Below are 12,931 nucleotides of genomic sequence, written 5' to 3' on the forward strand. Positions count from 1 at the left end.
GATATGACGGGAGTATTTTTGTGGAGTCGGGATTGGAGCGACAATTGATTCCCGTGTCACCCTCAAGTGCAGAATCTGATTTGGTGCCAAAACATAAATTGTCTTCCATTATTTGGAGGTATTTTGGATTTAAAAAGGATGATGTAAATCAGAGTGAGGTGTTGTGCAGGTCGCTTGGCGAAAATTACGAATTACGACGCAAGATAGCACAAGATGTTTCACCACATGAAACAACACCATCGCGTGCTGCACGAACAGTGTATTGCAATGAGAGAAACACCGGAGACTTCTCAGTCATCCCAAAAGAAGCCCAATCAAAGTTTGATTGCTGATGCGTTCAGTCGCGTTACCGTATGAGTCGACGTCCACCAGACATAAACACGTTACAGATGCTATAACATACCACATTACCTGTGTTCACAGTCTCGAAAGAGGGCTTTTAAAAAAATGGTTCGGACGCTCGATATCGATCGATATATCTGGCATAATTATCGAGATATGAAATTTTGTCCATATCGTGCAGCCCTAGTAGTGAGTAGTATTAGTTGAACCGAAGCCGCCTTACCTGTCTTCCCTCCAGTTCGATTTGAAAGTTCTTGGCAGACTCCTGCGTGACACGGCCGCCAAAGTCCAGCTGGTAGACCTGCGTGGCTTCGTTCCACAGCGGCTGCTTGTTGGCCATGACGTACACAAACCCCTGGCTGCCCAGACCTCTGTCCTCCTTCTCGTTGGCTTTTCGACACTTGATCTCATCCAGCTCGCTGGCAGCCCTCAGGTTCCTCTTACTCTTCCAGCCCTTCTTGCTGCTCTGGCACTGATTGAGTAGCTCATCCCCGCTGATGAACAGCTCCGGCTCACTTTCTGAACTATCCTGGAACTCACTGTTGGCCGTGGCTTTGCTCAGTTTCTTCGCCTTCAGCTGCTGCTCTTTCTGCCCCTTCAGCTTCTTCTTGTCTCTTCCTCCCAGCCGTGGACTCGAGATGAGCGAATTGAAATCACCCAGAGCCCTGCCTTCCTTTTTGGATTTGTTCCCTTCAGCGAGGGGTGGAACATTGGCCTCTTCCGTCCGGCCATCCACCCGCTTGCGGTTCTTCTTGCTGAATTTCTCAGACCGCTGTGGCACGGGGCTCTCAGTCAGAGAGAGCACCTCCTGGAAACCTTCCCCAGCCTCGGCCATGGCCTCTTGTAGTCCTCCGTGGCTCTGCAGTTCTGCTGGTGGCGGTGGAGGGGGTGGTGGAGGAGGAGGAGGCGGAGACAGAACATTTTTGTCCCCTGCCATGTGAGAGGCTTTGGGTGGTAGCGGCACTGCAGGACTGGGCATGGGTGGGCAAGAGTTATAGGTGCCCCAAGGTGTGTGAAGGGCAATGGGGGGAATGGGAAGCCCAGCACAAGAACTACCTCCTGGATACATGGGCGGGAGGGGGCAGCAGGCTAAGTTGGCTAGGTTTGCAGGATAACCTGGTGGCAAGACAAGGGTTGCATCCTGCTGTGAGAAGGGCACCGGGGCAACCATCTCCTTTGGGGAGGAGCAGGGGCGCGGTGACCCTGGGATGGGTTGGAGCTGAGCTCCAGAGTAGGCAGTCGTAGGGGGGTACTGGAGAGAGATTTGGTAGCCTGTAGCTGCTGCTGCTGCAGCGGCTTGGAATGATGCAGCACTGGGGCTCGTGGGGGACTTTGGAGAGAGGACAAAAGGCAGCCGGGTTACATCCAAGTGCTGAGCTGGGCTAAGAATGAGAGGGGGCGGTTTGTGTGGTCCAGGGGGGCCAGTGGAGCTCAAAGATGCTGTCCGTTCCTGAGGAACCCACACCTCCTCTGTGGCGGCTGGATCCCACTGATAGGGAGGCGGGCGTTTGACAACCAGCCCTGATCCATCGTTTCCTCCGAGCGCCAGATGCCTCAGTGACTGGTTCAGTGTTTCATCCTCGGTAAATGCTGAATTAACGTAATCCGCTCGGTCTCGGCTACTTCCTCCTCCTCCTCCTCCTCCTCCTGCGTTCCCAGATCCTTCAAGTGAACTCATTAGACTGTAGGAGGACTGGGAGGCCAGAGGAGTAGCGCTGTTTGAGTGAACAATAACTGTGCTGTGTGGTGCCCCATTCCCTGGAGGGAAATCCTGTCTGATGATAGTTCCTCCTGCTATCCCATTAGTGCTCCCTGGGGCAGTGCCTCCAACGCTGGACCCACTGCTGCACTGGCTGCAGGTGTATAAGGCTGTTGGCACCCTCTGCTGAAACGAGGCTGCTAGTGCACTGCTGTTCTTGGCCTTGGGAGGCAGTGGTCTTGGTGGTTCCAGCATTTGGGAAACTTTGAGCGCGGCCTCTCGGCTGTTCCTCCTGAGGGTGGCGTGGATCAGGCTGCTGTCGATCCTCTGTCCGGGGTTCCTGCCAACAGTGTTGCTCTGGTTGGCCGAGTCGGGGTACGGCGGCGGGTCTCCGCTGGGTATGGAGTAGCGAGGTGCAGTGAGTCTGTTGAGAGTAGCTGAGGTGTAGGGCAGCTGGATCTTCTTGTCAGCTGCGGATGAGGAGGAAGAGGAGGTGACCCTGAGAGTGGCAGAGCTGCCAGGTCCCTGGAGTGTGTAGACATTCTGGTTGCAAACAAGGCGTGTCCGAGGACGACATACTTCTTCCACATTCCCACTGCTATCAAATGTAGTTATCCTCTCGTAGCCCAGCGGTGTGGGGTACTGCGCTTGTTGCTGACCTGAAGCATAAAGCTGAAACTCTCCCTTCTTCAGACAAAGGTCACCAGGAGGAGGAGGAGGAGGAGTCCCGTTGGTTCCTGTTCCCGATGCAGCACCGGTGGAAGCCGCAGAGGAAGCTGACGCAGCAGCTGCAGCAGCAGCCACGGCGGCCGCCACCGTTCCTGGGTAGGGTGGCGGGGGGTTCATCTTGCTGAGCTCGAGAGGGGCACTAAACACCACCGTGTCGCCCTCAGCCAGCTGTGGAGTTGACCGGGTGGTTTTGATTTTCAGCAAGTGTTCGTGTTCGGCCCCCGCTGCTCTCTCAACCATTAAATCAGCAGGTGAGTGAGGAATCTGGATCTGCAGCGCCCCCGTCTGCAGCTGGTGCAGAGTGGCACCTGAAGGTGATGAGGACATGGAGGAAACGGGGATCTGAATCTGAAGCTGCTGCTGAAGTTGATGGTGATGCTGCTGCTGCTGCTGCATCTGATGCTGCTGCTGCTGCTGAGACTGCAGCTGGTGATGCATTTGTTGCTGCTGCTGTAGTTGCTGCTGAATCTGCTGATGCTGCTGTTGCAGCTGTTGCTGTTGCTGTATGTGCATGTGCTGCTGGAGCTGCTGTTGGTGGTGCTGCTGCTGTATGTGTTGGAGCTGCTGCTGAAGCTGCTGTTGCTGCTGCAAGTGTTGGTGCTGGAGCATCTGCTGCTGTTGGATTTGTTGCTGCTGCTGAAGCTGCTGTTGGTGGTGCTGGATTTGTTGGTGGTGGTGTAGCAGCTGCTGCTGTTGTTGCTGCTGCTGTTGTTGTTGTTGACTCAGTTGCTGCTGTTGTTGACTCAGTTGCTGTTGATGCTGACTCAGTTGTTGTTGATGCTGACTCAGTTGTTGTTGATGTTGCTGCTGCTGCTGTTGTGAAGAATGATGAGAAGGTGGAGGTCCAACCATGAGGCGACCCACTTCCAGTCCACCAAAAATGACCTGACCCGGACTGGAGTACCTGGTGGGAACCGTGTACTGCGTTGTCAGGATGTTGTCCTGGTTTTGGTCTGACCCGCTGGCCGCTGCACCAGCAGGGGACGCCGTGGGATTGGTCAGGACATCCAACTGGACGTTCTGATTGGCTAGGAGCGATTGGACGAGGCCAATGCTTTGGGCGGGGGACATGGCCTGGGCTGGGCTGTGGATGGGAGCAATAGGGATGTTGACAGTGCAGGGCGGGTTGTCATCTGCGCTACCAGCAGGGCCCGTGACAGGCAGGTCATCTTCGTCTTCACTGAAAACATTGGGGCTGAAGACGGGCAGATTGATGTAATCCATGGAGATCTTTCGCACCTCTGGCAGGTAGATGGTCATCTGTCTGGGCTGCAGATGGAGGAGGCTTGTCTTATAGATGACTATAAGGGGAAAGGGATATGGTAAAAATTAAAAAAATTAAAAACAAAACACTAACAACAGATAATACTGTTTAATTTGCCAAAAACAAAAGTTTTGATTGGTTACCTGCACCGAGATTGGCTGGCAAGAACGTGGCCAGCCCCACTATCTTGAACTTTGTTCCCCAAATATTAGATGTAACCTGAGCGAGGTAATTTTGCTACAGGACAGGAAGAAAAATACGCAATTAAAAATACAAAACATGGCCCTGGAAACACAGGCAAAGTGACAAATCTCCACTGATCTTCTCACTCAGCTAAAATGACATTCATCTACCTGAGCGATGTCATCTAGAGGAAATTCCCTCCGTGTTAGACTGGGTGACCCAATCGAGGGTTTCCGTATGGGTAGCCGCGGCGACCTGGAGATCTCCTGCGTGGCGCGGGACAGTTTGGGCGATTTTCTGGGATCGATGTTGATCCTGTTGGTAAAGGGACAAACTAAGTCTCTACAGAAAGGGTAGCAAATAAGAAGAGGGTTTAGGCATGCAGTGAAACACAAAGTGATCAAATAGCCTTCCACTGAAAGTCATCATGTAAGAAAAGGGTTAGTGTAGCGATGTAAACAGGAAAGGGATTATTACCACTGGGATGCCACAATATTTACAAATTTTACTCCTGAGATACAATACACAATTAAAATTAAGCTTTAGGGCATAAACGTGTAGCCTGGTCGTTACCATCCTACGTTTACCCCGGTCTGGCACGTTAGTCTGGCCCAATGTAATAGGAATCTGTCTCCGTAATGGGCGGATGCTTATTTTGAGGTTTAAAATCATTGGCGTTCCCTTAACCAATCAGCAACGTTTGGTAATGACGTATATTGTGCGCCGGAGTTCAGGCTCTTACGCTTACCACTTCCGCTTCCAGTTAAATAAATCAAACTTTTCCCAAAGCCAGTTGGAAGGAGAGCTACGACGTCCTTGCCATTTATAAAACTGACAAGACAAGCCTCTTGTTCTGGTTTTAATTCCGTGATGCTCTCGAGAGTTGAGACAACTTCGCGGATGGCTTCTAGCGTCTCTTCCTCCGTCGCCATTGTTGCTATGCTGTTGAACTACAAGCTTCGCTGGACTACAAGCAACTCGGCAGGCGAGTTCCGCGTCATCACTCAACTGTTCGCTGATTGGCAGCTGCAATTTGGCCAGACTCCGTGCGAGACCGAAATCAAATTCTGGGCGGAAACGTAGGATGGTGACGACCAGGCTAATAAACGTGGCCCTTTAATGAACAAATAAACCTCACTCTAACTTTAAATTACTGAAATGTATGTGGGCAATTAATGTTTTTTTCAAAAAGTCTAAATGCTAAAAACCCCTTGACTCCCACTAACGTAGTGGGAACTGCTGTGACCAAAGACCTGCTGTGGATGGGTCAGACATTTAAGTGTAAGAACAACTGTGCGGCACAGATCGCGAGTCTAGTTACCTGGGCAGCTTGGGGGATTTGCTACCCCTGGATATCTTCGGAGACTTCTTCCCAACCCAGTCGTCGCTCAGCTCGATGTCACTCGAGTCGGAGCAGTTGCAGCTGTCGATCATGGCAGATATCAGGCTGTTGCCGTATATCTCGTCTGGAGGAGACATGCGAAGAGAGAAAGAGTTTCTTAACACAAATGTGGCATCATTTGGTAAGGAGGTAACTTCTATCTCTGATGATTATCTTGGCCGTCCAGGAGACATTTTGAAATCTGCTTTAACAGCCTGGTGACATGTTTAACAAAACATGATGCTGCTAGAGCCACGTTCCACCAAAAAAAAACATTTAAACCATTCAGTCCAAATCATTGTTTTTGTGGTTTTAACTCCGCTCCTCTTCCTCACTCATCAGCCTTTTAAGCTACTGCTGTTGCTCCAGTTTGGGCTCGAGCTAATTTATTTGATGGGTATTAAAGTGTGAATGGGCTGGAACCATTTCATGGCTGGCTTCATTTATCACGGCGCGTGTGGAGGGAGAAGGTTGATTTATGAGGAACCTAGAGGCCATCAAAGCCTCCATTAAGCAGCTTTTAATTAACATGGGCCCACTCACGCTCATGTGACTAAAACATACTCTCATACACTCTGAGTGCCAACTCAAGAAACTGAGGACAACTACTAGAGGATGTGTCTCAAATGAACCGCATTTAGATTCATTATTTATCAGTGGAGATGAGCTGCCCGTTTAAATTTAAAATGAAAGCGAAAAACAAGAAATTCAATATAGTTTAGTCTTTTGGACAACCATGAAAGTCCACGTCTGTTAGACAGGGGGCAGTAATGGCTCATTTAACAAGAACATGAATGTCAAGAGTATTTGTACATGTTTGAATCCAGAGCTTCGTATTATTAGCTCTTCTAGCTCTTATTTTTTTAAGGATGAAAGAAACTCATTCCCACCTGTCTTCCCGTCAGTCTTGGGGTCCATAATGACAAACTCAGGGCGCAGTTTACTTATCCGCCGCCCCTTGAGGATAGGCACCAGGCCTCCCAGGTACTCCAGATACAGAGTGTAGCAGGGTCCCCCCACCTCAGGATTGTCCTCCGTACGCTTCATGGTGCAGTGCAGACGCTCGTTCCCAGACGTCGGGTAGCTCACAAAATCACGCATGTTGTTGGGGTCGGGGATGGGGGGCTGGAAATGAAAAGTCGTAGTTAAGTTTAGTAACTTCTCATGACAAAAAAAAACCCCAGAAAGTTTGTTGTTTTCAGAACGTCATCACTCCCGCTCCGAGTTACCTTGATGGTGGGGACAAAAGCGGCAGTGACGTAAGAACAGAGGCGCGAAGGCATGGTGAGTTTGGCGACATCTTTCTCCTCCTTCACTGCTGTGGCGATGCCCTGCTGACAGAGCAGCTGCAGGGTGGCGACGCGGTGGTCCACCCGCACGACGTAGAGCGCCGGGCCCGAAGCCAAGAACAGACGAGAGTCCCTGTGACCCCAGCAGAGCGTGGTGATGGGGCGCTGCAGTGTAAAGAAGAAGAAGACACGTTGGAGAGAGCAGGCTCCAAGATACACAAATGGGAAGGTCACAATTTCATTATTTACATGAGATTAAATTACTTGAGGCAGATTAACTAAAGCAAGGCAACATTAACTGAGGAAAACTTGATAATAACCATAATTAATCTAACTTGTGAGCACTTATTAAACCAGTTTTCCCTCTTGTAGCTGCAGCAGTTCATCACCTGTGCTGGTGTATCCAGTGTGTAGATGTGCTCGCCCCGAACGTTGTAGAACTTGACAACGGCGTTCCTGATGAGTGGCGGACAGGTGGTATCGGGGGAGAGGAGCGTTCTCTCCATCCCTGCCACAGCGAGTAGATCCCCCTGCGAACACCACTGGACCACCACATCTGGAAAACACCACAGGAAAAAGATGAAGAAGTGAGTGAGCGAGCGAAGGAAAATGAGAGAGGCGAAGACGTTAGAGCACCGGGCTGCTAATGAGATTAACGATGAGACGCCCACACACCTTTCAGACCAGTGCGGATGAGGGTGGGGGAAAGGTCGTCGTAGTTGTTCATCAGGCTGATGTCTCCAGAGGTGAAGCTGACCGTCAGCAGCGGTTTCTGGCTGTGCACTGGGCGGAGAGAAAGGCCAACACAAAACGTATTAAGACAACGCAGGAGAGGGTAGTTTAATACATTTAAATTGTGTCAGAAGTTGAAAAGTCGAACACATGAAGAGAATTACAGCTTGCTTGTTTAAACAACGTGGAACTGATGCAGAGGAGTTTGTATCAAGCAGAAGAAGTCTACGCTCTCACTACACTGACCTGTAATACCAACACAAATAAAATATGTACGTTTGCTGTTTATTTTCGGCCCAATAAAAGTTACTACATCCTTACAGGAAGACGTTTTACGAGGGGTTGTTGCATTAAACCTGATATACGACGCCGCATTAAATGCAGTGTGTTGTGTTGCGCTGTGCGGTGCAGCGATAATGGGCCATCATCGTACATCACGAGCAAAGAGACGTGGCAGGCAAAGAAGGAAGAGCCTGGTGTCTCAGTCGGGTTGTCGACATGAGAGATAATTTCTATCGGGGGCCAATCAATTTCATATTGACTGGTTTAATTAGTGAGTTAGAGCATAATCAGTGTTCCAGCTAAGGCAAGCACTTTTCAGCTTTACCGCTTGGCCTGTGGTGAAGGGGAGGGGAGGGGAGGGGGCGGTATTATAGCAGGAGGAAGACAGTCCCTCACTACTACTACTACAGCCTTAGCAACTGGGAGTAATTAAGCTTAAGAGAACAAGGAGGCAAGAAGAAACCAAACAGGAACCAATAAAATGAGTCTTTTACGGGGGGGCTGGTGTACGCAGTGAAAGCAGCAAGAAGAGGGTGGGTGTAGGGGGTGAATGGCAAACTAGAGGCAACTACACTCACTTGCCAAAATATCACCAGCGAAAACGACTGCATTTGGATACTAGAGGGTTGAAACTATGTAAGAACGGTAGCCTGGGTGCCAGCCGAACTTAGTCCCGCCCACAACATTTGAGGTCTGGAAGTTCGGTCTGGCGTTGCTCCGTTGAGGCGCAATTATGCTCGAACAGGAGCTGTTCGTACCAATCAGATTCTCAGGGCGGGCTTTATACGATGATGGACAGATGATCAACAGTAACGTAATCACGTCACCAAAGAGCGCTTGGGTTGCATTTGTTTACAACAAAGATGGCTGCCGCTGGAGAACTGAGATGTGTAGATTCTGCCATCGACTCTGTTCTAGAACATATCGACAGCGGATTCATTTTAAAAGAGGAACAGATAAATGCGATCAAGGCATTTGTTAATCGGAAAGATGTTTCTGCCGTCCTTCCTACGGGATTCGGCAAAAGTTTAATTTATCAGCTGGCCATTTTTTAAACACGGGCATGTCGCGGTCCCAACCGTGTTATTAAGGACTGACAGGACCGACAAATGCGACACGATTTGTTTGCTGTTTTGTGGAGATGTAATCCTAAACTGAGAACTTGTTCGTGTACGCATTCACCTTCAATATTTATCTCAAAAATGATGGCCGTGTTGGTAAGTACTCCGTGTATCCTTAAATTATTTTTACAACACCGGCAAAAATCGTTTACATTCATCTTCTTCTTCTTCTTCTTCTTCTACTTCTTCCAGCGTGCGTGCAGTTGAGTTCTGTTGACAACTATGCGTCGCTTAACATACGTCACACACTCCGTTGCTCTGATTGGTTATAGGTCTATCCAATTGAGTGCAGAGGCATTTTTTTTTCTGGTTCGGTTGAAACACGCCCCATAATCACAGCCCAGTGGAGCGGTACCAGACTCACATTCTGACTAGAATTGAGTATGGCTACGTCAGGCTATAAGAACGGTGGCAATCCAACTGTACGATCATTTTGTAGGAAAAGATTCGGCTCATATAACCGGCAAACTAAGGCACTCAGACAACTCACTCACTTAAGCACAATACGCAGATAAACGAAACTTAACCGACTCTTACACTACTAATCAAGAGACAAGAGCCAATTAATAAGTCAGCAGACAACATCGGTCTGACTCTTGTCTGACTTAAAATAACCAAAATATTGCCAAACTGGTGACGTGACCTTCCCCTTTCTTATCTACAATTTCCTCTCGCGCTGTCGTACTCATATTCTCCTTTAACTCCACGCCGTTCTTTTTTTTTTTTGTTGTTGTTGTTGTTGATGCCACCAACCTGGTTTAGCTGGGCTGTGATAGGTCGAGAGGCTAAAGCCCGTCCTCTGCCTACATCCCCCAGAATGCCTTGCAGTTCTGGCTCGGGGTTTTCTTCCTGTTCTTTTTCTAACGGAGTTCGAGTGAAATTATCGAACATTCAATCGAACGTATTTTCTATTGATATCGATCACGTGTCTATCGCGATATATATCGTTATCGTTTTATCGCCCAGCTCCTACTAAAAACCACAGCCTCCTAAATAAATATCACAGCTGAATCAATATCTCTCGCGTTTATTTTAAACTGACGCTGAACACCTTCAGGGAGCTAGGATTTAATGCAGGAGTGAATATTCGTTATTGCTACGTAAACCTACCAAAAATTGCTTGCACTGAAATATTCATTGTCCTGTTTAACAAGGCAGATACCCTTCCAACGCAACTCTTTTAACCCAGGATTGTTTCATGTCTCTGGGTTCCTCAGTGCACCAGAAATATGGGTTAGAAAGAAAAGTGTGAAACGAACCAGGGACGTTCCCCCCAAAGAGACTGAAGGTGAGGGGCCTAAATTAGGTCACAGCTCAGAGCTTTCAGTTCATATAACAAACCCTGAGCAGCACACACCTTGTGGCGGGGAGTAGTCGTCAGAGTCGGTGTCGCTCTCACTGCTGTCCTCCACCAGGAAACTAGGGTAGTTCCAGGACATGCTGACAATACCGTCCGACTCGTGCAGCAGTATGTGCGCCAGCATGCGCCCATGGCAGTCCATCACTATGACCTGTCCGTCTGCAGTGCCGAACAACACCTGGGGAAGAAACAGCAAAGGTTGAATAGGAAGAAGTAGGAGGAAAATACAAACAAAGATTTAGGAATAGAGGAGATGGCAGCAAGCGAAGAAAAGCAAGAGAAATGCTTTTCACAAAGAAAAAAGCTTGGGAGACAGACATAAACGGGTTGAAGGTGATGAGGAAGGACAGAGACGCATACACAAACGGAAAGTCTGATGATATCCAACCTGAAGCTGACAATTTAAAGAGTACAGAAGCAAAAACAAAACACATTCAAGACGGCGAATGCTTGCTGTCACTCACAGACGAGCAGCGGCAGCCTCAGCTGGAGGCCTGCCTCTGTCTTCTGGATGACAATTCCTCTCACTCAAAGCGGCAAACAAAAGCCTAAAGTTTCTATTAGCATTGAAAGGCTGGACTAGTGCTGGGGTATAAACGTCAGAATCTGATGTGTGTGTGTGCTTGTTACCTGCTGGTCATCGGGAGTCCAGATACCACAGGTGATCTGGCTCTCCAGGTTGATCTCGGAGGACCAGTGTCTCTGCCCGCTGACGGAGCCCACCAAGACGAAGCCATCACGGTAGGATATAAGAGCCTGAGTGCCGTCGTGGGACCAGGTGAAGTCACTCACCTGCACAGGACAAGAAATGTAATAATGACATACCAGCCTAGATATACTATGTTCATAAATGTGAGGACGTGTTGCTGTTCTTTGTCATAAATGGTGTAAAAGTGATTATCTACGTGCTTTGACAATTGAATGTACACATTTACTGGGAAGTTTCTCTTTTAAAGGCAAAATCACTAGCCTAGAATCTAGACGCGCCCCTAGCAGCAGCAAATTACATTTGCTTCCAGGGGCAGTCTAGTTACTCTCCGTTGACTTGAGATTTCGAAAAATCCAAGATGTACCGGGCCAATCACGAGTCGGTGAGCGGGCTTAACATGATGGCGACTGACCTGCGACCATAAGTTCCGTGAATTACGCGTGAATTCCCCATCCTGCTAGAACTACCAGAGCGACGGCTGCTGCTAGCGAACAACTTTCTTTCGAGTCGGCTTTGGCCGCCACTCTGAAAGACTTGAAGTTAAGCTTTTCTCTGAGAAAAGAACAAGAAACTGCACGGAGGTCGTTCTTACAAAAGAAGGATGTATTTGGAGTTTTGCCAACTGGATACGGCAAAAGTTTGATCCACAGCTTAAAAATTATTAATGGAGGAGAAACTCAACCTGTAGGCGAACTCATAACAAAAAAAAACAGGATGCAACAAGAACTATTTAATATCTATTAGGAGAATCTATGGAGAGTGCCCAGACCCTACATTTAATGTGGGTCTGGCTCGTCAGGCTACAACATCACAATATATTAAATAAATATTACTTGAAGCCACAAAGTAAAGACCCTAAATCTAAACTGTGCTTATTTATATTCAACTCTTTCAGGTTAATTAGTATAGACTATATCATGGCAAGGACGGACATTTTAACTTAAGGTGTTAAGAAGAGCACAACCTCTACTACGTCCTTTATTAAAACTCCCCTGTGATGTTGGAATATGCCGGATGAGTCTGAATTAATAAACACGGTGTCCCACAGACTGCTAATAGTGAAAGGATCTCCCTCAGCTCAAATAATGACTGCCTCTGCTCACACTTTTATTTGGACTCAAAGAGTGAGGCTAATTGTTTAGACTGTCATCTATTAACTAAATTGATCACAAAAAAGATTCAGCATTGTCAGGATGCGTCAGCTCAACAGACGACAGTGACTAATCAATCAGGCCCCATCGTCCATGTTTGCTGGGCAGTTATTATTTAAATCAGTAAGTGAAAGGCTGAGTTTTTTTCCCCCCAACTGGGATTTTTTGGGGTTAAAAACTGAGATGTCATTATATTCATGGCTCACTTTTTGTAGCTAACAAGCCTGTCTAAATATTTCTTGTTACTGCTGCTTGTTTTGCTCCTAACATTGTTATATACTGTGCTTCCACTAAGCATTTACGCGTGGAAAACTGATTTTATCTCTGTAAAAATGAACTTAATTACTGATTTAGTTCCAGTTTCGGTCTCTTACCTGAGCTCCACGGTCATTGACCAGCTCCACAGACCAGCGGCCCTCGTACTGGATCCAAACAAATATCCCTCCATCTGTGTCACAGGTGGCCAGCTTCTGGAAAGGCTCGTTCCACCGCACCAACACCACCTTAAAAAGGAACACAATCGTTAAAAAAGGGGGAAAAAAAAAGGGAACAAAACCTACTTCAGGCATTTACACCAATCAATCAGCCACAACATTAAAACCACTGACAGGAGAAGTGAATAACATTGATCGTCTTGTGACAATACAGTGTTCTGCTGGGAAACCTTTGGACCTGGGATTCATTCGTGT

At 48.1% G+C, this 12,931-nt stretch overlaps 1 protein-coding gene across 1 annotated transcript in view; it reads right to left on the reverse strand.

Annotated features, from left to right (window-relative positions):
- Positions 1–12,931, reverse strand: part of tulp4a (TUB like protein 4a) — a gene marked incomplete at its 5' end in the record, with an annotated part of 29,855 nt that overhangs the window by 3,038 nt on the left and 13,886 nt on the right. The window contains 11 exons of the mRNA XM_084559667.1: positions 566–4,071; positions 4,178–4,271; positions 4,388–4,532; positions 5,539–5,683; positions 6,489–6,723; positions 6,828–7,052; positions 7,277–7,443; positions 7,563–7,670; positions 10,380–10,560; positions 11,013–11,174; positions 12,617–12,745. Coding sequence (XP_084415793.1) covers positions 566–4,071; positions 4,178–4,271; positions 4,388–4,532; positions 5,539–5,683; positions 6,489–6,723; positions 6,828–7,052; positions 7,277–7,443; positions 7,563–7,670; positions 10,380–10,560; positions 11,013–11,174; positions 12,617–12,745 — 5,097 coding nt within the window. The remainder of the gene's footprint in view (positions 1–565; positions 4,072–4,177; positions 4,272–4,387; positions 4,533–5,538; positions 5,684–6,488; positions 6,724–6,827; positions 7,053–7,276; positions 7,444–7,562; positions 7,671–10,379; positions 10,561–11,012; positions 11,175–12,616; positions 12,746–12,931) is intronic.

This window comes from Chelon labrosus, assembly GCF_963514085.1.
Source record: "Chelon labrosus genome assembly, chromosome: 14".
Classification (NCBI taxonomy): domain Eukaryota; kingdom Metazoa; phylum Chordata; class Actinopteri; order Mugiliformes; family Mugilidae; genus Chelon; species Chelon labrosus.